Source organism: Xyrauchen texanus, chromosome 27 (assembly GCF_025860055.1).
Source record: "Xyrauchen texanus isolate HMW12.3.18 chromosome 27, RBS_HiC_50CHRs, whole genome shotgun sequence".
NCBI classification, from domain to species: domain Eukaryota; kingdom Metazoa; phylum Chordata; class Actinopteri; order Cypriniformes; family Catostomidae; genus Xyrauchen; species Xyrauchen texanus.
This window is the reverse complement of record NC_068302.1, coordinates 26,906,426-26,932,930: the sequence shown is the minus strand read 5'-3', so window position 1 is coordinate 26,932,930 and position 26,505 is coordinate 26,906,426. Positions and strand designations below refer to the sequence as shown.

The following is a 26,505-nucleotide window of genomic DNA, read 5'->3' as shown; positions in this document are numbered from 1 at the left end:
TAATATCACCCACTTGATTTTAAATTGAAAATTAGAAAGATGTGCACATATATAGATTTGGTTGAACTAATTTCTTGCATCCTAAATAATTAAGCATTTCAACCTTTCAGTCTGTCAAAATTGAAAGTACCTTGTCTCCAAGTTGCGGGCAAGCGGCTCCCTCCAGATCTTTAATGTGGTAGGGAATAGATTGCTTCACTCCAATGTCTTCAAACGCAATCACACCTTCCTCTGCATCCTGGTGGCACAAACATAAGCACATAATCAGGACGGATTTCAAATATACCAATTTGGCAAAGATCTGGACTTATGCATCGTTTATTTCTCCTAGGAAAATAATTTCTTAGATTAGTTCAATGTAAGAGCAAGAACTTGTATTGTGAAATGTGGAGATGCCTGGGATTGCATATACTTGAGGACCATATGTAAACAAGACTTTGTCTCTGGATTACAGTAGCTTTACATTTTGGAACTCCATTAATATGGCCTTTCAGAACATATCTCCAAAAAGCCGCAAAGCATGGGGAAATGTGCATTTACACGATGAGTGAAAAGCCAAAATAAATCCAGAAATGTAATGCATCACATGAGTTAGTCATCATGCGCACATTAAAACAAGAATGCACACTCTTGAGTGGAAGAGCTTGGTTGACTTGGCAAGGTTATGAAGTTAATGACACATCTTATATGATTTAAAGCGGTTCAAATCAATCTCTGCTCATGCCAACAGCCAGTGTTAAAACCCCCAAAAAGTCAAACACACCAAACTGACCTTTTCAACTTTACCCTTAAAAAAGAAAAAAGGCAGAGGATTAGACAGTGATCTGTGCTAATCTGTGACTTTGCTAATCAAATCCAAGCATGTATATGATTTGCAGAAACTGCAAGAATTTAGGAAGATCAATTTGGCGGCAGGTCTGTAGCTCAACTACGACTCATGCATTGTTAAATAAAAACCCTTGTGAAAGCAACATCACAACAGAGTAAACCATATCCTGTGTATGCCTCTTGAATAAAATAAAAAAGTTTGAGAACAGATATGACTAAGTTGTTTATGTTGCAAATAGGCAGCATGAAGAAAGCAGCAGCCTACCTTGTCTTTTTTCTAATGAAGAGGAGCATGGTTTAAAAAAAAAAAAAAAAAAAGAAAAAAAAAAGAGAAAAGAAAAAGAAAGATCAGAAAAAGCAGCCAAAAGCAGAACTTTGTCTCAACTTAATCCCCGCTATTTGTACTTCATTACATAGCCGCAGAGACCGTTTAAAACAAAAACTGGCAGATAAAAATTGAGAAAAGAATTCCAAGAAGAGAAAAATACTGACTTTCTACCATGTTCAAAGTCCCTATTTTCCACTACTGGCTGGTGGTTTTCCTAAAATCTTCACAGATTTATTAGACCTTAATGAAAATTGTGGTTCCCTCTACTTTGATTAGAATCCTTTTGGTCTTTTTGGAGTGTCAAGTCTAACTCAGGAAGAAGACAGCTCTCCTACCTTCTCTTTGCCTTTGCTGGGACTGGAGATCTTGGTGGCGGTTGCAGGCATGGCTTCCTTCTCCACCAGTCCCACAAAACGCAAATCAGATTGAGTGTGGAATGAAACCGTGCCTTTGGGTAGCTTTTTGATCCGCACAGCATGGTTCCTCTGGGCTGACAGCATGTCCTAAGAGGGATGCAAGATGTCAATTTCACCTTTATCTCTGCCTTGTGTAGAGCAAAAACTAATAGATGTCTACTGATCTGGGTTTTTAATGTGTGATCCTAATGTCTAAAGAAAAGTGTGGCCGATGAACATCTGATACATAATACAATATTCACATTGACAAACTTCACTACTAAATATTTAAAAACAAGAAATGTGCAGCCTTCTTCGACCAGCTGGCACTGTTATGGGCTGATGTTGATGTCCAAAAAATTCCAATACAAAATGTTTATATTAGGGCTGTCGATTTAACACGCTAATTTGGTGCGATTATGAAAAATGTAAAAAAAAAAAAGGACGCCTAAAAACACTGTGCTTATGACTAAAGATTAGTGTTGGGTATTGATATAGATTTTCTAATTCAATTCACAAGCTATCGATTCGATTCACATGGGTACATTTGTTACAATGTGTATTTTGCTTAAATATTAAAGAAATTGATTACGGAAGAGATTACTTTGCATTTCATTGTAATTTATTTAATTTAATATTTAGTCCTTTCAGATGGATTACAGATGTTACAAATTCAATTTTACAGCATGTATTCTGTAATCTGTAGTGGAATACATTTCAAAAAGTAACCCTCCCAACCCTATTCGCAGACAAGAACGAACGGACGAGTTAGGGGCCGTTCACACAGTGTTTCTTCGCGTTTTTGTGTGTGTTCTGTTTTCCCATTGTTTTCCTATGTAAACACCTGCTAGATGAATGTCTCTGACTGTTAAACAGCGTCTCGCCGTTTCCTCATTGTCTCGCACAGGACCAGCACATTTTAAACACAATGACATGTTAAAAAGAAATTCTAATTTTCAAATGTCGGGACACCTTTGCTCAATTTCATTCTTTGTGCTGCATCTAGATTGTTTTTAGTGCAGGCGGCACAAATTAAACAGTTGCAATTTTTCATATTATTGCAGATTGCTCTTCACCAAGCAATGTTTCAGCGCATAAATGGTAAGGCAATGCTTTTTTCCCCATTTGCTTTCATGTACTGAGGGGTTGCAGTGCCTTGTTAAAACCGTATGTTTACGGTTTCAATACTACTGGGAATGTTGCCTATATGCTTACATATAATTCAGCATATTCCTACAGCACCTGCTAGAAGAAATTACAAAGACAGTGAGTGAATTTGGGTTGGGTTCAGGTTTCAAATCTGATGGTATCATTCAGGCCAAGTAGGGCCACAAGGTCTTTGGTACAGGTTTCATTTTTTGGCCAATGCAGACCTCTAAACCCTTCAAGTTACAATTCCAAAATATAAATTTTACCAAACATTTTATCATTGGTTTTCCATTAAATTGGTAACTTTTTAGAGTTGAAAAATGCAAAGCACTCGATCTCCAATACAAAATTATGTTGACCAAGGAAAGTCTGCCAATATGCATTGGCTTTTTAATGTTTTGTTGCCTAATCTTGAATTGGAGATCGAGTGGCTTCATTGTTTAAATTGGCACTAAAAAGTTACCAATTTAATGTTGATATCAGCCTCATTCGGCAATGAGCTTCTCTTCTTATAGGATTCTTTTTGTATATCTTTTTAGCAAAGGTAGCATTCTTACATTTGCATTCTCATTTGTCACTTTTAGCTATTGACAAATTATTAATATTAGACTATTCCATCAATTAACATCTTGAAATTGCACATATATAATTTAACTGTTTACTTGTATAGTGCGCTTTTTACAAGCATTTACACTGATATGTAGAACACATGCTAAATTGGTGCAGACTCTTTAAGACTACCGCATATAACAAAAGACATGCATGGTTTAACGCATCCATGTGTGATTAAAATGAAATGTTTTTGTTTTTTTTTTATTTATCAATAACTGCATAAAAACAGAAAGGGTTTTTAAGGAGATATTATTCAGTGACATATGGATCTGTGGATCTTGTCTTTGGAGTTAAACCAAACTTTGCAGTTTGCAGATAAAAGACACCTGTAATAATTATTCTCCACTATACTAAAACAATGGCAAGTGAAATCTGAATGAACATTACATTGATATATTGCTTTTCTGACACTACACACAAAACGCTTTACACAGTGAACAGGGGACTCTCCTCAACCACCACCAGTATGCAGTATCCACCTGGATGTTATGACGGCAGCCATTGTGCGCCAGTACGCTCTCCAAACACCAGCTATTGGTGGAGAGGAGAGAGTACAGTTAGAGAGACAATTAATGGATGATTTTTAGGAGGCCATGATTAAGAAGGGCCAATGGGGAGAATTTGTGAGAAGTGCCCTGGGATTTTTAATGACCACAGTTTAGCATCCCATCACTCTACTGGGAAATTAGGACCCATACAGACTACAGGGTGAGCACCCCCTGCAGTCCTCAATACCTCTTTGGCAGCAAGCTTAGTTTTCCCCAGGAGGTCTCCTATCCAGGTACTGACCAGGCTCAACCCTTCTTAGCTTCAGTTGGCAACTGGTCTTGAGCTACAGGGTCATATGGCTGCTGGCCATTTACCAGACAGTGGCTAATCATAGGCATTTTAAGTCTCATAGTATGAGATTTGGTTGTACATTCCATTGATTTACTTGCATTATAGAGGGTTGCCATATAAAGTAAAAGATTGATCTTAGGATTTAAGAATTGATATCCTCCAAATGAAGAATCGCAAAGCATTGGAAAATCGATATTTTTACCCCGCCCTATTAGAGATGCTGAAAACCAAACCAGGTGTACTCACTTTTGTTGCCAGCGGTTTAGACATTAATGGCGGTGTGTTGAGTTATTTTGAGGAAACAGCAAATGTACACTGTTATACAAGCTGTACACTCACTACATCACATCGTAGCAAAGTGTCATTTCTTTAGCGTTGTCACATGAAAAGATATAATGAAATATAAAAACAATTGTGAGGGGTGTACTCACTTTTGTGAGATACTGTATGTATTTGATTTAACATTATAATTTTTATTATGTATATATATATATATATTCTATTGAATTAACTTAATTTGTTGGCCTCTTTCAGTAAATATTAAGATGTTTAATTCAATTAATCACAAATAAAAATTATTTAATCGATTGACAACCTTAGATCATATATTTTCCCAATCATTTAGCCTGAACCATACATTAATCGATCACCAAAAAGTAGAAAGAAAAGGAGCAACACACATTGGTTCTGGTTTGGTGATGTCTAAGAACTCACAGGAACAACAGTGAACTCCACTTCATCAGAAATGTGCAGCTGGCTATCCTCCAGAACCTCGCTGAAATGAAAGAACATTCGAGCATCACGGTCCACACACTTGATAAAGCCGAAACCATCACGCATGGCAGCTATCACACCCTGCACAGTTAGAGAAAGAACAGACATGAACAAAAGCAGAAAAGAAAAAAGCAGTAAAACACAATAAAAATTCTCTTCAGTCGCACCATTTCACGGGCCTCCTTTGTGAAATGGAAGGTGTCAGGGAGGATGTCGATGTTTGTCGCCCTCTCCAATTTGTCTCGACGGTCGGTTGAAATATTGAACTGGACATGGTCTCCTTCCAGCAGCGTCACTTTGGACTTGGTGTCCTTCTCCCCGAATAGCAGCTCTTTGTCTGTGAAATTAATTCTAGCACCGATTCGCCCAGGCAATGGGTCATTCTGAAAAAAAAAATGAAAAAAAATAAAATAAATTACAGGCTTATTCAGTGTTAACAAACACAATCACAATTATATGGGAATGTTATCCTTGAAGATTGAGCTCTGAACACAAACCTGATTCTTAGTTGGGGCCTTGGGAATAACCTTGTTGACGGTGCCTTCAAAGGTCTCAATACTGATGTCTTCAAATATAACAGTGCCCTGGGGCAACAGTCTTACATCTGTAGCCACTTCCTTGCCCTATTTGACAGACAGAAAAAGGCTTAACAAATACAGGTCCCAAATAAAGCTGCTTGAAACAGCAATGTATCTCATGACTGGTACATCCAATCAAAAAGAATGGAAGTAAAATCTATTGGTGTCTAGTCAGTTATTTTTTTATTATAATCTCTTTAATTTCAGGAACAAATATAATTTACATATAACCTGCACAAAAGTATAATTTAATATATCAATTAAACATGATGGATATTTTATTGAGCGCTTTAAGAAATAATATAAATTTTACCACAGGCGCTTACATTTCTTTCTTTAATGGTGAATTCAACATCATCTCCAGCTTGTAGAGCCTCTAGATCTCCTTTAAACTCACTGTAGTGGAAGAATATCTCTTTGACCACATCTCCTCGTTCAATGAATCCAAAGGCCTCCTGCAAAACACAATCATGGGTTTGAAACATTGCAAACAAAACGTTTCCAAAACATTGATGAGTCTTCGATACACATCATCCAACATAAAAGAAAAATGACAGGTTGAGCCCTCACTAACCCAGATCTTCAAGGTAAAGTTTAGAGATAGCAGTCTAAAAAGAACATCTGCCATTCACCTCTCCATTAGATGGCAGTGCAATGATGTCCACAAGGGATTTGCTCTGGTGGTCGAATAATAGACTAGTCATACAACAACTGACTACTAACATTAAATTGAATGGTGGTGTTTTTAATTGGAGACACAAATTAATTGAGATGCAATCAGCAACTTCTTAGAGCGTTTTTGCGTGATTATAGCTTGCTATGCTGAAAAAAAAAAAAATATTATAGTCAGCACAGTAAAACCCACAAGATGTTTCAATTTATGCACCACTGCTTTAACAGCCAAAGCACTGTAAAAAGAACACATTATAAATCACTGTTGGACTTTAAATCCTCTGTTGTGAATAATGTTCCCATATTTGTGAGGTGCTTTGGAGAGTCTTTTGTTGATTCCGTCTTGAACCGGATTAAACAAATAGTTGCAGTTAGAAATATTAAACTGCTCGATGTCTTGAACTAGATGTGTACATCTTGCTGTTTTGCGCTTTTGAATGCGCAGCGAGGATTGCCACTCCCAAGCTCACGGTTTACTGGTTACTCTGCATTAAGGATGCGTATAAGCGTTTTTGTGCCATTCTTTATTGGAGCCTTTCTTATTACCTACATTTCTTGTAATATCAGCAACAAAGTCTATTTTCATGGCAAGATCATAGTTGTTGTTACAACAAAAACTATTTAAGATCTTTCAGTTTGACATTTCCTGGTGAAAAATTTACTTCTGTTTAGGACCGTTGTCTCGTGTTATTAACAGCAGGACAGTCCAGTAAAAAAAAAAAAAAAAAAAAGTATCACCTTTTTGAAGTGCTACTCTTAGCGCCCGTATATCCCTCTGAAATGTGCCTGATCCGGGTCAGGTGACCATAACGGAGCCCAATTACACATTATTATCCTTAACACTGAATGTAATTAAAAAACAACCGACTGCCTAGTCGATTTTAAATTGGTAGTTTTGCACATCCGTAATGTCCACATTATTAAAGGGATAGTTACATTTATAAAAATTGTCACTCACGGTCATGTTGTTCCAAACCCATATACAGATAAAGTCAGAAGTTTACATACACTTGGGTTAAAAGTCATTAAACCTTTTTTTACCACTCCACAGATTTCATATTAGCAAACAATAGTTTTGGCATGACATATTTGGCAAACAATCTACTTTGTGGATTACACAAGTCATTTTTTTAACAATTGTTTACAGACAAATCGTTTCACTTAATTGACTACATCACAATTCCAGTGGGTCAGAAGTTTACATACACTAAATTAACTGTGCCTTCAAGCAGTTAGGAAAATTCCAGAAAATTATGTCAAGTCCTTAGGCCAATCAGTTTCTGTAGGGCTAATTGGAAATGTACCTGTGGAGGCATTTTAAGGCCTACCTTAGATCATAATGCATCATGTTGTTGGGGTGCTTTGCTGCAGGAGGGACTGGCACACTTTACAACATAGTTGGCATCATGAGGAAGGAAAATTATGTGGACATATTGAAGCAACATTTCAAGACATCAGCCATGAAGTTAAAGCGCAGTCAAAAAAGACTGAGCTTTAATGAAAGACTTCCAAATAGACAATGACCACAGGCATACTTCCAAAGTTGGCTTAAGAATAACAAAGTTAATGTATTGGAATGGCCATCACAAAGCCCTGACCTCAATTTGATTTGTGGGCATAATGGAAAGTGTGTGCAAGCAAAGAGGCCTACAAACCTGACTCAGTTACACCAGTTCTGTCTGGAGGAATGGGAAACAAAAACTCCAGCAACTTATTGTGAGAAGCTTGTGGAAGGCTACCCAAAACATTTGACCCAAGTTAAACAATTTAAAGGCAATGCTACCAAATACTAACAAAGTATTTGTAAACTTCTGACCCACTGGGAATGTGATGAAATAAATCACTCTCTCTACTATTATTCTGATATTTCACATTCTTAAAATATAGTAGTTGTCCTAACTGACCTAAGACAGGGATTTTTTTCTACAATTAAATGTCAGGAATTGTGAAAAGTGGAGTTTAAATGTATTTGGCTAAGGTGTACGTAAACTTCTGACTTCAAATGTAACTTTCTTCTGTGGAGATGTTAGCCAAAATGGCAGGGACTGTCAGCCTCCCTTTCACTGCATCTTTTCCATGCAATGAATGTGAATGATGTCTAAAGCAGACATTCTGCCAAATAACTCCTTTTGTATTCCATGAAAGTCATACAGATATACAACAACATGTTGGGGAGTAAATAAATGCAAAAATAATTGGGCTAATGTCTATAAAACAAGCAGCTAATTAGAACATTATTCACATGCATCTGAATCAACTCTGTACCTTGGTAGCACAAACAACTCCCTGGCATCTTGACTGTTTCTTCTTTACCAATACAACGTTGTGGGCACTAACAGCACCAGTACTGAAACAAAAATGTAATCACCACATCATAAATAAAGTTGATGCTTGTCACATTTTAGCTTTATCAGACAATATAGATAAACTTACTGCTTGTTGGTCTCCATGTAAAAACTGACTTTATCTCCAGTATCTAAAGTAACACTTCCTTCCACATCCTCAGGTGTGTAAGTCAAATAAAACACTTCCTGTGAAGATTCAAACCACACACATTTTTAGAATGTCAACTGATAAAGACCTGCCGATGAACCATAGAATGGTTACTTGATCTTCTGTTGGTTTCATCAGCTAAATCTTTGTTTTTATATAAATTTAAAAACTTTTGTTTCCAAAAGAGAGAGAGAAAAAAAAAAAAACAGCAAATGGTAATGTTATTCCACACAAAGCAATATGCATAAATGTATGGGAAAACCCGCAGGAAAGGATACTGACACTCACCCCGTTCCTCTCGTAACACACACTGCCTGTGGGCACCTGTCCAGGTGCACACTTCCCATCCAGGTGAGAAGGGATAGCTGACACTACCTGAAGAGCGGGACCATGCAGACAGACAGACTGGGTTAGAGAATGCAATAAGAGAGAGGCTCACCTAAAATGCTAAAGGTCATCACTGAACATAGATGCTCACTTTACAGAATTAAATTGACTATCAATTTTATATATATTCCTTTATATATATACAGTGAGGAAAATAAGTATTTGAACACCCTGCTATTTTGCAAGTTCTCCCACTTGGAAATCATGGAGGGGTCTGAAATTGTCATCGTAGGTGCATGTCCACTGTGAGAGACATAATCTAAAAAAAAAATCCAGAAATCACAATATATGATTTTTTAACTATTTATTTGTATGATACAGCTGCAAATAAGTATTTGAAGACCTGTCTATCAGCTAGAATTCTGACCCTCAAAGACCTGTTAGTCTGCCTTTAAAATGTCCACCTCCACTCCATTTATTATCCTAAATTAGATGCACCTGTTTGAGGTCGTTAGCTGCATAAAGACACCTGTCCACCCCATACAATCAGTAAGAATCCAACTACTAACATGGCCAAGACCAAAGAGCTGTCCAAAGACACTAGAGACAAAATTGTACACCTCCACAAGGCTGGAAAGGGCTACGGGAAATTGCCAAGCAGCTTGGTGAAAAAAGGTCCACTGTTGGAGCAATCATTAGAAAATGGAAGAAGCTAAACATGACTGTCAATCTCCCTCGGACTGGGGCTCCATGCAAGATCTCACCTCGTGGGGTCTCAATGATCCTAAGAAAGGTGAGAATCAGCCCAGAACTACACGGGAGGAGCTGGTCAATGACCTGAAAAGAGCTGGGACCACCGTTTCCAAGGTTACTGTTGGTAATACACTAAGACGTCATGGTTTGAAATCATGCATGGCACGGAAGGTTCCCCGAGCACATGTCAAGGCTCGTCTTAAGTTTGCCAATGACCATTTGGATGATCCAGAGGAGTCATGGGAGAAAGTCATGTGGTCAGATGAGACAAAAATAGAACTTTTTGGTCATAATTCCACTAACCGTGTTTGGAGGAAGAAGAATGATGAGTACCATCCCAAGAACACCATCCCTACTGTGAAGCATGGGGGTGGTAGCATCATGCTTTGGGGGTGTTTTTCTGCACATGGGACAGGGCGACTGCACTGTATTAAGGAGAGGATGACCGGGGCCATGTATTGCGAGATTTTGGGGAACAACCTCCTTCCCTCAGTTAGAGCATTGAAGATGGGTCGAGGCTGGGTCTTCCAACATGACAATGACCAAGCACACAGCCAGGATAACCAAGGAGTGGCTCTGTAAGAAGCATATCAAGGTTCTGGCGTGGCCTAGCCAGTCTCCAGACCTAAACCCAATAGAGAATCTTTGGAGGGAGCTCAAACTCCGTGTTTCTCAGCGACAGCCCAGAAACCTGACTGATCTAGAGAAGATCTGTGTGGAGGAGTGGGCCAAAATCCCTCCTGCAGTGTGTGCAAACCTGGTGAAAAACTACAGGAAACGTTTGACCTCTGTAATTGCAAACAAAGGCTACTGTACCAAATATTAACATTGATTTTCTCAGGTGTTCAAATACTTATTTGCAGCTGTATCATACAAATAAATAGTTAAAAAATTATACATTGTGATTTCTGGATTTTATTTTTAGATTATGTCTCTCACAGTGGACATGCACCTACGATGACAATTTCAGACCCCTCCATGATTTCTAAGTGGGAGAACTTGCAAAATAGCAGGGTGTTCAAATACTTATTTTCCTCACTGTATATATATATAAAAAAACTTTGTACATCCGTGTTCAAGGAATCAGTCACACATACTCTTAATATCAAAGCACACGATTGACTGACCTAAACAGAGAACAAATCAAGAATTGTTTCCATCATAACTGTATATTAAATGAAGATGGAAAGTACCTTCAACAAGACACAAAACACAGACAAATCAAGCTCATTGTGAATCCACAACATAACATACTACTAGTGTCAGGTGAGAGAGCACAACAAATTAGGACTGCAGACAGTTATGACTACCAGGTAAAAATTTACAATAGTCATACATTAATGCATTTTTTTTCTAGCCAGGTCAATATGAATTAATAATGAGCTTGAAATCCCAACAAATAATAATGAGCTAGAAATCCCAACAATGACTGACATTAATCAGACAAGGACAATAAAACATGAAAGTAAAATGTGTTCCTTAACTGGATGAATAAAACCATGCAGCACAGTTAAAGGAGAGGCGTGCAAGTCAGGCCCCACCTGCCCAGAAATTCGCTCTTCTGGCAACATTTCTGCCTTGATTTTTACCAGCTTCACCGCGATTGGTTTGCCGGTGCGCCTATCAGACGACACCTCAAACTCCACATCATCTGAAAAGGAAACCGACAAACAAATGGAATAAGACAACTTCTATATTAAAATGCATGCTATAGTCCATGTGAAATCGCTGAACAGTGCAGGTTTACAGTGTTGATGCATTTCCTATTGAAAGACATTAAAGACCCCCCATCTAAGCACACATCTGCCAAAATGGCCTCAAAGCTAACACATGTGGTTTAAAAGCCACATAACAAATTTAGATTCAATTAAGAATTTTGATTTGATAGGGTCAAAGGGCACACCAGATTTGAAAATATCATGTATATTGCAAAGTCTTTAAGCCTTCTCTTGAGGTTCTTCACATTTTGTGTTTTTTGTTTTCTTCCTTTCTGCCCATACCTCCGATCTTAAGCTCCTGCAGGTTGCCGTTATACTGAGAGCAATGGAAGAAGAGGCGGGCCTGTCTTTCAGAGCACTGAATGAAGCCGTATGAAGCAAGCAGTTTCTCGACCACACCCGTCTCTCGGATTCCCATGCCAGTTCCATTGGCAAAGCCACTGTGGCCGTTATTATGCAGCAGACTGGGGTCAAAACTCATCTGTGGATAAAAGATAAAAATAAGGCTTAAACATTCAATATTCTGTTTTGTCCAAACATCTAACGGATTCTCAATAGATCTTAGGTATGAAAATGGTAAAATGAGATGAAATAGGGTTTAAAAAAACAAAACAAAAAATAAAACTGGTATTTGCAACTATGGAACAGAAGAAATTAGAAGTAGAAAACATGGTCAGAAATTGGTTTCACAAGCATACAATTTCACGAATTTGGTCTGCTTGTACTGGACGGTTCAGAGTTAGATCTGCTAAACCTACTAAAATTATATTACATAAACACTTAACAAAATGTTGCGTACGAAACCTGCGTTTCATATTAAACCTAGAAATTATGTTCATGCACTTATAGATTTGCACAAGGATCTAGTTAGATATTAGAATTCACACAAACACAACCTCAAAACAATACAATGGACTCTGACCAAGCCATTCTGTGGACACAATCTCAATCCACACACAGCAAACGGAGTGAATTGTAAGTGAACAGTCAGCAGGCATGTGGCCCTTGGCCCTAAAAATTAGATACAAACAAATACAGATTCTATGATTAGAAAAAAGCTCCAATCAACCTCTTCTGAACCCAATAAACCTCAGAGCATGCGGTTAAAGTGTTAGGTATACTTTGCCAGTGAGGATGCCAGTCCAGCACACACTAGCTCAAAGGGTTTGGTGTGCACACACTGTCCCATCATGCCCACTTACAGAGCGCTGGTACAGGGGGGTCCGCTTTTGCTTTTTGCCCCCTGCTGCACGCGAGGTATGGCATGAGACTGAGGCAGAGCGAGGGATTTGTTGGCTTGAGGTGGATGGGGTGGGGGCAGCAACTGGTGCATCAGAGACCTCCATCGTCAGGTGAGGGTAAGGATTGGGGGGGACACTGGGGGATAAGGGAGTAGATATATGGATTTATAAAAAATACTAGCTAAAGAGGATGTCCAAACAGAGAGAGCCAAACATGGCATCAAGAATCAGAGCATCTGAGGGGAATTCAATTCACTGTGAAAAATCACACTGCTAGAAATAAAATGTGTCAAAGAGGCCATAACAAAAGTGATGGCCTACATGGAGTTACAAAGTGAAAACACTAAAATTTAACATGCTTCCTTTAGTTAATGTGCTAGCATTAGAAATTAATCTATAGTTGATACAAAATTTTAAGCCATTGTGGAAAAAAAAAACAAACAAAGGCTTCACACGGAGCGTGAGTTTTCTTTGCATCAAGATCTTAACACGGAACAATGCATCCTCAAAGACCCCTTTCATGAGGTGTTCATTTTAAATGGAGGAACATAAAACTTTTGGCTGCTAAGAAAAAAAAAAATGCTTGGCTAAAAACTCCTACCAATTATGGTACAGTCACATTTACCTTAGCATGGCTAAATTCCGCAGGCACCGTGTGCGGATGTTTAACGAGAGAGAAACCAGCATAAAACGAATTGCCAATCAGCCTCTTTTTAATGCTGCACTGTATACTTTTGAGAAGTGAATTTTAAAAGAATCTCACCGCTAAAATAATATAATTGTCTATTGTGAATAGTCAGTGCAACTGCGTACAAAGCACCACCAACACAAAGGTCACTGCCAAACCAAGCAACGTCCTATTGGACAATGCGGTGAATTCGCCTGTCAAAGTTCCAAACTTGAACTCTAGAGGGGAAAACCCCGAGCCCATCTGAAGTGGGAGCCTACAAGAATAAAACAGCATAACTGCAGCAGTTCCATAGGCATTCTATGGGCGGTACACTAGGGCTGAAACGATTAATCGACATTAACGGTAACGTCGACTAAAATGAGCTGCTGCATTATGCAGAACAGACCACAAAACGGCAACAAGATATGCAGAAAAGGACAGCGTACACCACCCCCCCCCCCCCCTCAACTTTTGGGCCAGTTGCCATGTAAAAATCACAGGCAAATTTCTCTTCAAAGTCCAGCCCTGCCTGAACTCCGGTATTTATGCTGTCAGTCATATAGGTTATGATTTGTTGTTGCTGTAGTAAACGAAGCACAAGCTGTAAAAGGCACAGCCCTCTTCCGGAAAGGAGGCGGGGAGCAGCCGCTCATTTGCATTTAAAGAGACCCCAATTAAATTGATTTCACCCAAAAGAGGCATTTATAACATGGTATAATAAATAATACATAGGGCTGTAATGATACGCGAACCGCAACACAAACATCCACGATCCTGTGTCACGTTTCCTGAAGACCGAACCGTGACACACGCCCCTCTCCATCTCCAGAAGCCTGCCAACAGTTACAGATGCAGCCCCTTGAGCTCTTTACACACACTACAATAAAATTCCATTACAAAAAAAATCATCATTTCACTGTAAACATTACATGTAAATCATGAAATTATAATGGAGGTGGCAGTGAGAGAAGCTGGGTCGTTTCCTCATATTGAGGGTTTTGCACACATTTAACCTTGCTTCGCAAGCAGGATTGCATGCTCCCTGTGTCAGTCGCTTGCTTTGTCACTTGAGAAAAGTCCTGCCTTTCTTTCACCGCAGTGCCACAGCGGTGCTCGTGGTAAAGTAAAAGTAATGCTTGAGATCGCATCACATAATCTTATCATGGATGTTGTTACACGATGTAACAGCTCAATGGAAATGCTGGAATGCTATCTCGAGCAACAAGCGGCAATAACAGCAGCCCTCGAGCACAGAGGTGCGCAAAAACGCCCGTCAACTCGATACTCTGGATAGTGCCGACATTAGTGATGCCGAAGTAATAGTAAACCACCTTAAACTGCTAAAAAAAAGTCACCACCATCCTGTCTAATGAAAAGAGCGCCACCCTGTCACTCATTGAGCCCTTGAAATCCACGATCAAACAGAGTATGATGAGAAATACTCTACAACTATAGCTAACATGAAGACAGCCATCCTGCAAAACCTCTTAAGCAAATACAGAGGAACAGAATATATGCTAGAGTACTGCCTTGGACCCCAGATTTTGATCGTTGCCCCACTTACTCCCTGAACAACGCGAAGAGGTTTTCCTCCGGTTGAAGAACAAATCGAACCAGTTACAGCAGGTATGTATGCATTACTAATTGTGTGAGAACCTGGGTATTTGCATTTGTGTGCGTGTTTGTCACTCCATTTGCATGTTGGTGTACTGTAACATTAAGTAACCTAAACAAACCCACAAGCTGTTTGTGTTGAGTTGAACATACTTGAACAGAATAATATTTGTTTTAATGTTTTGTTTTTTATTTTTGCACTTTTACTGCATTAAGAATTTCTCTCTTAGGTTTCAGCTATCTTAATTCTAATTTCATGTTAAAATTCAGTTTTATTGTTCAGTGACACCTAGTCAATTGTTAATCTACATAAAGATGGTTAAAATACAACAAAGTTATTGAAAATTGTTAAATGCTTTGGAAATAAATCTGTTATTTGAATTGGTTTCATTTTTTACATTTTGTTAAAAATATCGTGACGCGTACTGTATTGTGAACCCAGAACCGTGATACGTATCGAATCGTGAGCAGAGTGTATCGTTACACCCCTAATGATCCATTGGGTATTTTGAGCTGAAACTTCATTAGACACATTTTGGGGACACCGGAGACTTATATTACATCTTGTAAAAAGGGGCATAATAGGTCTCAGTTAAAACAATTCACATTTTCTTTAGCAGTTATACTGCAGAAGAAAAAGAATGATCAGAGAATGTTGAATATAATTAAAAAAATTAATTATCTAAAAATCCTTTAAAAGCAAGTCTGAATATCTTATATGTTGCTTTTTAGGAGAATGCATATTTTTTTTAGAGATAGATATTTTGTCTTTACTGCACTCACAGATGTAGACAAGATAAAAAAAAACCCACATATATACAAAACACTAAGACTTAAAGATGCATTCTCTTAAAGCAAGTCTAAATATCATATACATTGATTCTCAAGTAAATGCATCTTGATTTAAGGATTTCTAGACTATTTTAATTGGAAAACACTTGATAACAACAGGATTTTTTGCAGTGAATATCTTTACTGAATTAAACTTAGTTTTGTTTCCCCCCCTTTTAATTCAGTGAATATCATTTGAAGTATTTTTAAAAGACGATTTTGTCCTTTATTTTAAGTAAGTACTTTTAATTCAACCTTTTAAGTTGGGGCACAAGCTGAATAACCTGTTAAGAGCTAATGATTAATCGTTGGAATAATCACTGAATAGTAGGGCTGGGTGATATGGCAAAAAATATTATATATATTTTTTCATATCATTCGATATCAATATTTATCACAATATTGAAATCACGTTCACAAATAGTTTTGAATTTCCAAAAAAAGGAGAAAAAAAAAAATCCTTAAATAGTCTTTACAAAACTGCATTGGGGGCCCAGACACAGCCAACGCAGTGGTGTCTGAGGAATCTTCTATGAAAACATGACTATATTTTATAAAGTTCATCAATTGAGTGCAGTTGGATATTAATGTTATAAGATGATCTGTTCATTTTGAATCATAATGAAGGTGAAATTATATATATATATATATATATATATATTGTGGGGCAATAGCAACTTCATACAGTCTGAGGCTGCGTTTCCACTGATGTGGAAGAAATCTGCACAAAGCCCAACACTGCTGTCAATTTTACAATTCACCTCGCGAGCTTGACGCTCTGCTTCCATAGGAAGGTTTTGAAAGTGCTCACTCACATTCGCTCACTACGCGCCATTGGAAACATACGAGAAGAAAGCCAAACTGCTAACATTTTAGCAACACGCATGTCTACATGTAGAACACCGGCTAAATATCGAAAATAACTCAAAAGCTTATCGTCGATATCTTGAGTTTTTAATTGCGATAAATATTGATATTGTTTTATCGCCCAGCCCTATTGAATAGTCGATTTATCATTCTAATAATCGTTAGATTAACCGATAATCAAAATAATCTTTAGTTGCAGCCCTACAGTACACTGGTGAGGAGACAAAGAGGCCGTTCTTTTGGAATGGATGTCTAATTGAGATGCTCCAGTGTGCTGAATAACCTCCTTTTGTGAGGAAACAGCTCATCACTTAATTAACCGACGGTCTGGCAATCTTCATGTTTTCTACAAAATTATCTTTTTGGAATTAACAATGAGTGGAGTTTACTACGATAAAATAGCTGTTTTATAAAGGAAGTCATGAAGGATTTTGTGACAGGTAGGTGTCAGTTTACGGCTCTCCCCATTCATTTGTATTGGTGACTTACTGTCATAACACGCTGGCTGACCATTGGTTAAAGCACATAGGTTGTTATCGCAGTATAGAAGATCTCTGGAATTGTGTGAAATTAGTGACTGCGTGGATTCCCAACGATGACCGTGTTTCGCCCATGGAATTCCTCCTTGCCAAGTATAATGTGACCGCACCTTTAGACAGGCAAATGTCAAGCTGCTGATTTTGTTGGTTTCAAAAGCACAAGAAACAAAAAATTGATAATAACAGCAAACAATCAAGAGTGAATAGTAATATGGCAAGAATGGTTTTTGTTTCTTGCTTTAGATAAAAGTGGCTGCTTAATAATAATAATTAAAAAAAAATAAAAAGAGAATCAATTTTGTCAGCACTGATATATACTTTACCTATCACCATATTTATAACAACAGACATACTACTACTCTTAATTACAAACGGAAGTCCGATATCGTTAAACGGTTATACATTCAAATGTCACTATCACACCAATGCTCCATTCATGGAGAATGACAACATATCCATTACATTTTTGCGATGAGTTGCATCAAATCTGCATTGAGTCAAAGGGGTTGCACCGGGCATTATAGCATGAGAAAATCTGAAGCATTTTTCACTTCTATTCATGACATAGTTCCGCTGCTCCAGTTTGCTGTCGATTTTCGGCTGCAACTCAAATGGTTTGGTCACATAGCTCTTGGAGTTAATAGGCCTCAACTTTATTACACTTCCCTGTGCTTGGAGACATGCTTGAAGAAAATCAAAATGATGTGCAAGTTTGATGAAGCAATTGGAAATGGCACTACTAGAATACATGGTACGAGCAAATGGTTAGATGAAACAGACTCCGACCAGCCTCGACCACTGGGCCATTCTGGAGAAATAGATACAGGACTTTCACACCCATAAATGCTTTAGATTCACTCATGGTGTCAGACAAGACTAAACCAATTCCACTTTCACTGTCAATCAGATACGGTTCAACAGCCGCCATGCTCAAGACCAATAACCGGACATGTAGCTGGGACACAGGTGACAGTACATCAACATTCATTTTTGTCTAAATACATCTATAAAAATAATCTGGGGTCAGTAATTTTCCCGTTTTACAGACTAAAAGACAATTTTTTTGTAGAAAATAAAGAGGACAGCCAAAAAATTTTGGCAGTAAACAGGTTTAACCAATTTAATGCTTATTTCAAACATCCACTAGATAAGTCCACACTTGAAACAGAACCGTATCAACCTTTATATTAGTCTTCCGAACGCAACAGCATAACATTTTTCTACTTTGCTTCCTTTGTAACAATCATAGTGCTGATGCTCCTCTCTACGGCAAGTGATCGAGGCCAGCCTCTAAGCCTGCTGATCAGAGTGATGAAGTAAAGGAATAGCGCAAAAAGGGTCAACAGTGGGTGTGCGATGAAGGAACAAGTCGAGTTCGGGAGAACGGGATAAAGTGGGGTGGAGAGCGAAAGGCAGGGCACTTACGGATCGGACATAGGGTGACAGGCTGAGCCCGATGGGCGAGGTGCTGTTCAGGTCAGCGCTAACAAACGCTGCAGGTGGCGACGCCGGCAAGGTAAACTCAACGAAACCTTTCCAGGGACTACCCATAATTCTCCCATACACTGTGGCCAAATTAACTACACTTAGGATTGAACGGATCACACCAGTTTTCAGTATCTAGATTTTTTTTTTTATTCCGAAGTTGTGTTGCAGCTTCCCTTTCCCCACTCCTTTTCGTTACACACCCAACAAAACACCTCTGGGTTTCTGCAAAGGTGAAGAAAGGAGGTGAAGATAAACTAAGGGAAAGGCAACAAGAACATCCAGTGAACAAAGCAGCACAATAGGTGTCAGGTCAATCAATGGCTGTGAGTTTGTATTGGGGTGAGGACCCTGCAAAAAACATGCAAGCGTGCCACAAACTGCTGCATATTTTTCTCAGAGCTATTAAATCCTCCCAAAAAATCATATCTGAAGTATAGCAGGGATGTTTTCTGGCTTACTAGAAGGGTGACTTCTTCAGTGACATTTCCTGAATAAAACTAGTCATGTTGTGCTAAAAAGCAACATTTCCCTGCAATGACATTTGCATTGTGGTCATGTTGACCTTTGCCATTAGACGTTTGTGCTTGTGTAAACAATTAAATCTAGTAGAGATCAAGTTCATTCAATGTCTACATTAATCTAGAGAACAAGACAAACAGGATAAGACAAGGATATTAATATAAGGATACAAAAAAAACTGCAGTATATTCATAATCAGATTGTATTACCAACCATTTACCTTAAATGTTTACCTTTTCTATGTGTTTTAGAAAGTGCACTTTAAATGCCATGTACAACTGGTCCATTTTGCACCAACATTGTAAATAAAAAAACAAAATCTGAATTTATTAAAAGGGATAATTCCCCCAGAGAGCACAACGTAATCATTTACTCACCCTCATAATGTTCCAACTTTCTTTCGTGGAACACAAAAGGAAATGTTAGGCAGAATGGATAGCCTTTGTCACCATTCCCTTTTAATTGTGGGCTACAGAAGGAAGAAAGTAATATGGGCTTGGAACAATATGAGGGTGAATAATGATGAGTTTTTTTTGGGGTGAACTATTCCTTTAAGCAAAGAATAAATGGGTGGAAGCAAAGTTTGTTATGGCATACCTTGTTCTGTTGTCTCGGAAGGCGGTAATGATTTGTACCAATCAAATCACTTAAATGATGCTTCAGACTCTGCTCACACGCACGCACACACACTATTGTAAGCTTCGGCTTTCTGGCACACGTTCTAATAACAAAAGTTGCAAAATAAAGGACAAAACAGTTCAAATAAAAAGGTAAGTGATGTTGTAGACACACTGCTTTTAGAAAAGTGAACAAATAAAAAAAAAAGAAAAAAAAAAAAACAGGGAGGATTCGGTCTGCAATTGACAAAAGAAAAGGTTAAAATGAAAAAACTAGCAGACAGCAGCCCTCTCCGCACCCCAGAGGAGAAATAGGTGCGGGGAGGATGAAGAGGGCTTGGTGCAGCGTTGGGACGTGTGCTTTATCAAAGCTGTTGAGTAGGCACAAACTTCTTGTCTCAGATCAGGTCTCGCCTTCGCTGTTAACGTTGATGGTCGGTTGCTTTGTTGCAGCCTGGTTCCGTTTCTTAAATCTTTGGTTTGTTAATTTGGTTGCTTTAGTTTTCTCTTTTGCTGCAGTGCAGTTCTTTGTCTTGACTTCAGAGTTGTTGTACTGTTGGGTCGTTTTGGGGATGTTCGTTTGTTTCTTTTGATGTTTCTTTTGACCGATTGATGATCTGAACTTGAAGTAGGTTTCAGATGGTACAAAATCAATTCTGTTTCACTTCATACTGTTTGGAGAAAAGAAAGAAAAAGCCACAGAACATTAGATGCCATAATGTAATTCCACAAATAATTTAGAAGCACATTAAGCTCTGTCATTTTTAGATGAATATCACCTCAAGACGTTACAGATTTAAAATGGAGGTAATAGACCTTTTTCACAGTAGCACCATTTTTTGACGGGAATGAAAACAAGACTGTAAGGTATAGAATTAAAGTTTCTTCAAATGACATGCATTGTATAAAGATATCAAAATGCTACTAGATCACAACTAATTTTCTACAACTCATGTTGTCGAGAGTTTTTGTCTACTGAAACTTCTTGTAAATATATATATATATTTGAAATGAGTTGTCAGCAGAACGATCCAAAAACACTTAAGACATATGTACAACCCAATGAAGTGACTTCACATCCCTCAGAACCTTGTCATACTCATCAAAAATTAAAAAATGCCGCTGTTGTGAATAAGGTCTACGCATCCCCAGGCCATGTTCCAGGAAGAGTAAACCCAAATTTTATAATTGTCATCATCAGTGAGGGTGTCATTTTTTCCAAAGCTATATGACATTTTTTTTGTGGAAGATCTTTTACCTCCATTCTTTCCATTTAATGGAAGTGAATTGTGACTGGTGCTGTCATACTGTCCAAAATCTCCTTTTGTGTTCCATGGAAGGACATACAGGGTTTGAAGCAACGTAATTGTGAGTAAATTACAATTTTCTTTTTGATTGACCTATTCCTTAAAAATTGATTGACATGTTATTCTCATGTTGGTACACAGGCCTAAAAATAAAGTTTCCTCAGTGGCCTTATGTGCAGGCTGCAAGGGCAGCTGACTGACCACACATACAAGCCAGAGGATCAACAAGCTTCAGCATGAACCAGCAGTTGGCTGAGTATTTATGGAATACATTTAATTCAATCGGTCAACAACTGCAAATATCCAGCATGCCAATCATTCAGTTCTCACCACTGTTACACACAAGAAGAAAGGTTCTAAGTGACTGATATATAGACCGGTCCATGACTTGTTTTGATGGATGACACATAGCCTTAAAGGGATAGTTCACACACAATTTTTAATTCTCTTATCATTTACTCACCCTCATGCTACCCTAGATGTGTATTTTTTTTATTTTTTTGCAGATCACAAAGATTTTTATAAGATTATCTCAGATCTGTAGGTAGTGACAAAAGTTCAAAAAGCACATAAGAGGCATAAACGTAATGTCGTCTGAAGTTATCTAATTGGTTTTGGGTGAGAACAGACCAAAATAGAATTCCTTTTTTATTGTACATATTGCCATTGCAGCCTCTAGGCACAATCAAGATTTCAAGCTCAATTACACTTCCTTGTGCTTCTAGCATGCACAGAGCGTTAAATGGTGCTAGGAACTGTAATCAAGCATGAAATCAGTATCGCCAAAGAGTCTGCTGATGTCAAGATTCAAAGTGAAAAAGGAGATACATTTTGGTCTGTTGTCACCCAAAACCAACAGGCCTTAATCACAGTCTGCATGTTGTCACATCTGGCTCCAAATAGTAATGTTTTCAAACATCCACCAATAGACCCATCTAAGGATGATTTTTTTTTTCATCCTTAGTTTTATAAATAAAACTAAACTAACTTAAATGGACTTGGCAGTAAACATTAACCATTTAAATAGTTTCTTTGGCATAACACAGCACTTCACCATGTGTCATTTTCCACTAATGTATAAAAGTATCTGGAATGAGGCGATAATCAGGGCAAAGATTCCCCAGTTCATGAGAAGCTGTTCAGGACTCCCAGAGGATTAATGTACCCATATAAGAGTCTGAAAACACTGTATACATCTTTTTTTTTTTATAAAAAAAACACTATTGCAACATGTTAATCTCCTGTTTATGCGTGTATGTATATGTATGTGTAATATATATATATATATATGTATACATTACACATACATACATACAAACATATACACACACACAACTTGCAGATAGGAATGCACCGATCCAATACCTGGATCGGTATCGGCCCGACGAGCCCGATCCAAATCTGATACTGTGTTAGTCATGTTCGTTACTCTCAAGCTAAAAAAAGATTACATAAAAGTACCATTACAGAACAAATAATTAAAAGTAGTTCATATGACTCGTGCATTTTATTCAAAGCCACTTGAAGACGTGCAATAGCTCAGTGAATCAAAAAAGGCTGTTTTATATAGTAAATATAAGGAAATATTTCAAATGCATATGCAGCGCCAGCACGTTATTGAATGGCGCTGTTCTGTTTACAAACACGTGCCTATATTTAGCCTTCACGAGGTGCACAATATATCATGAACAACATCTCAGATGCTCAATAGTTTGGTTCACTTGTATGAATTTAGAACAGCACCAGTTGCATTTTTACCAGAATTTGAATAAGCTAATTAAACTTGATTAGCCACTAACGGTATGCAGGTGTGTGTAATCAGAACTCAGGAGAGAGGAAGGGCAGTGAGGAAGAAAGAGAGAGCGCGGTGGATCCGTGACAAAAGGTATATTATAATATATTATTATTATTATTGTTTACAAATTATAATATTCAAGTTGAATGGGTTCCAAAAAAGAACTGTGAATGAAAAGTGAGCTGATATCTTACAACTAAACATTAAAGATCTGAATCCTTTAAAGTCCAGATACAAGCTGAATTTGTTTAGCAAAAAAACACTTATTTTCTACAGATGACATACTGGAATTACTGTTAATTTTACTGCTACATTATCCAGTAAACTAGTTAACAATGAAGCTATAGATTTATATTGAAATAATGTGTAGTTAGAGGTTTGTGTTTCTTTACATAATAAAGAGCACACACAATTAGTTCCACACAATAATGTAAAGATATTTGCAACCGATTATGCAAAAAAAAAAGAAAAAAAAAAAACAGTACTGGTATCGGACTGATACTGAGATTTCCAATATCAGAATCAGATGAAAAAAGTGATATCGGTGCATCCTTACTTGTAGACACTAACATTTTCATCCATTTGTTTTTAATTGAAAACCGCAGTCGGTCCCCAGTGAACGTCTTGCACTCAAACCGCGAAAATAAAACACCATGTTTACAATGATTAAACTTGTCATTTTCTGTAATCATACTCTAGGATGCAAATGTTTCATTATTTGATTTTTTTTTTTTTTTTTTTAAATGGACCTTATAACATCCCTGTATAATATATTTAAAAGCTAGTGCATGAAAGCAATGAGTTCATAATAATTGCTGGCACTCTTTACAAACTTTACTCAGAATATGTTTTTTTGTGTGTGACATACTGTTTACCCATTTTGATCTAATGCTTTTTAATATGCATGTAGTCTTGTTTGTACACTATTCTTGGATTCCTCTAATAAAAAAAAAAAAAAAACACACTTATACTCAGTGAAGTGCCACCAGCTCACATATATATTCTCCTTTTAAATCATAAAACGTATCAAATAACAGTACACTATACTTTTTGGTTTCTTGGCAAGTAATAATTGGAAATAGGGCTGAAACAATAGGTCGACGTTATCAACAACAAATAAATTGATGAAAAAGTGTTTTGTTGAATATTCATTTGATGTAATTTAAAGTAACATGGGATCATACGAAACTCTGATGGCATGCGAAAGCAGCACTGCAGCCTGCACCTGACTGAGGGGAGGAAGAAAACACAGCTCGTAGTCCAGCCACACTCTTAACTTTCACAGCTTCAGGTGATGTAGATCGCAAAGTATGAGGGAATTATAAAAACAGAGCAAAAAAGTAAATACAGAAACACTCTCGTTGTGGAACAAGTAGACCCATCGCTCCGCTGAAGCAAAACTTGCATATCGAGCGTCTTTAAACGAAACACCCATCTCTTCCATCTTTATTGCGGTTATATTTAATGCGTTATAGCTTTATTAAAGTTCAAATAAGTTAAGCAACAAAACTAAGCTTTTGCTGTGTGAAGAGGGCCTTTAAGAGTCATATGGATTACTTTTATGATGCCTTTATGTGCTTTTTGGAGCTTCCAAATTTTAGTCTCTATTAATTTGCTGAGATTTCCTTCTAAAAATCCTTGTTTGTTTTCTGCAGAAGAAATAAAGTCATATGCATCTGGTATGACATGAAGTTGAGTAAATGAGGAATTCAATTTTTTTGGTGAACTACTACTATAAAAAGGGAGGCAACATCTTATCTAGCCAACCAATGTTATAGCGAACAACCACAAAGAATTAAACACATTCAAAACATTACTAGGAACAGGGTCAAATTCTGCCCATGACTTCAAAGTCAGGAAAAAAAAAAAACAGCAAGACAAAAAATTATGACTTTTTAATTATGTCCGTGCTGCTTTTTTCCATAAAAAGAAAGTGATGGTGATTTATATGGTCAGTCACCAAAAAAAGACATAGTAGACCATACAAATCAAGTGCTGTATTCCAAGTTTTCTGAAGTCACAATACAATAGCCTTGTGTGACAAAAGACCAAAATTTCAGTCGATTTCTGTAGCTTTAGCTTTCAAATCTCTTTCATGCTTCAGAAAAGTTGGAATATAACGCATGAGTTGTATTGACTGATTTTATTGCTTCTTGTCAGCTTGACAATATTAAATCATCATTCCATTTCATGAAATGGAGAAAAAAACCTACTCTGTTATTCCACAAAATATCTCATTGGTGAATGTGGAGGAAAGAATGACAATTCTCTTTCAGACATATTTTTTTTCCACTTTTGGAGTGAACTATTCCTTTAAGAACTATAGGAAAACGAGAACTGATCGTCCAAAACATTGTCAAAAATTTTAATGTCTACATTTTTGTTTTTGTTGTAATACAAGAAGACAAAATGAGGACATTAAACCAGGTGACGCAACAGCGCTTGAGCAACAGCTGGAGCAGATCCATCTGGAGTTCTTCCAGAAAGAAAATCACTGGCAGACCGCTCCAATACATAGTACTCTGATGAACATAGTCATATTCGAGGTAAACAAGTGTCAGACACTTACCAAGGGAACTGACTTAAAACCGGGTGGAACGAAGACTAACAAGAAACGATTAAAACAGTAGAATCGATGACGTTTTATATCTAAACGAGAGAATATCAACAGGGATTATCACGGTTGGATTTTAGGCGACCCCCCCTAGTTTAATAAAAGCCAGATCATTTCAACCAAGACTAAACTCCTGCCCTGATAGAAAGAGGGATTTCTTGTTTAGCTAGAGCCATGTCAAAAGTAAATGTGTGCGTTGATGAAGAGAGCCAGACAGTGACCCAGATGGACTTAAAATAATAACTCAGCCTGACAACAATAGACACACGGCGGCGGCACGCTGGGCCGCTGCTGTCGCCACGACTGGGGGATGCGCTAGTTGATCTTTTTTTATAAACGATTCGTCTGCCTCGACAGAGTAGCGTGGTAGATATATAAATGTCGGTTTTATAGACAGTAAATTGTATTTTTATTAGATGTAATAACTCTAATATATGTGTTGCTGGCTGGGGTATAGAGGGTTAGCCTGTTAGCCAGCAACAGTTATATTAGCGGCTAGAGCACACGCAGGGAAACACTGCCCCCACCCTAGACCGTTAACTGTTAAAAACACGCAAAATACTTGACATACAGTACATTAAATGTACGTATCGAAATTCCTTACGGTCATTTATCCTTGTCAGAGTCTCATAACATCACAACCTCTTTTAAAAATAGAGAAAAACTCACCCCAACAGCTTTCAGCACTGTCACCAGCGCCGCCATAAGCAGCACGGCACATTACGTAGTAGTGAGGGGGCTATAAGAACTCTCGCGATATTTCACAATCCCGTGTGAGCTCCATGGGGACACACCACTCGGTCATAGGTCACGTTTTGGGACACTGTTCCGAAGGATCCGATTTCAACTGCTTATATCAGATTGAGTAAATTAAAAGAAGTCTAAAATTATTTTACCCAGACCCTTCCATTTTTGCATACACTCATTCTCCAACAT

The 26,505-nt window shown here is 37.8% G+C and overlaps 1 protein-coding gene across 11 annotated transcripts in view; it reads right to left on the bottom strand.

Annotated features, from left to right (window-relative positions):
* LOC127620620 (cold shock domain-containing protein E1-like) overlaps positions 1 to 26,300 on the bottom strand; it is a 30,794-nt gene extending 4,494 nt beyond the window's left edge. Inside the window, exons 1-16 of one of the 11 annotated variants that reach the window (XM_052093793.1) lie at positions 26,239 to 26,300; positions 20,153 to 20,524; positions 19,834 to 19,957; positions 12,670 to 12,844; positions 11,750 to 11,948; positions 11,234 to 11,400; positions 8,952 to 9,044; positions 8,610 to 8,707; positions 8,442 to 8,523; positions 5,831 to 5,959; positions 5,424 to 5,549; positions 5,094 to 5,309; positions 4,867 to 5,007; positions 1,492 to 1,659; positions 773 to 787; positions 131 to 238 (exon numbers count right to left, since the gene is read on the bottom strand). In XM_052093793.1, the coding sequence (XP_051949753.1) occupies positions 131 to 238; positions 773 to 787; positions 1,492 to 1,659; positions 4,867 to 5,007; positions 5,094 to 5,309; positions 5,424 to 5,549; positions 5,831 to 5,959; positions 8,442 to 8,523; positions 8,610 to 8,707; positions 8,952 to 9,044; positions 11,234 to 11,400; positions 11,750 to 11,948; positions 12,670 to 12,813 (1,686 nt within the window). In that variant the 5' untranslated portion in view covers positions 12,814 to 12,844; positions 19,834 to 19,957; positions 20,153 to 20,524; positions 26,239 to 26,300. Of the gene's footprint in view, positions 1 to 130; positions 239 to 772; positions 788 to 1,491; positions 1,660 to 4,866; positions 5,008 to 5,093; positions 5,310 to 5,423; positions 5,550 to 5,830; positions 5,960 to 8,441; positions 8,524 to 8,609; positions 8,708 to 8,951; positions 9,045 to 11,233; positions 11,401 to 11,749; positions 11,949 to 12,669; positions 12,845 to 18,654; positions 18,940 to 19,833; positions 20,525 to 26,238 lie in introns of all 11 variants that reach the window. The other 10 variants (XM_052093796.1, XM_052093792.1, XM_052093794.1 and 7 more) reach the window with 10 other exon arrangements.
* Between the last annotated feature and the right edge of the window lie 205 nt (positions 26,301 to 26,505).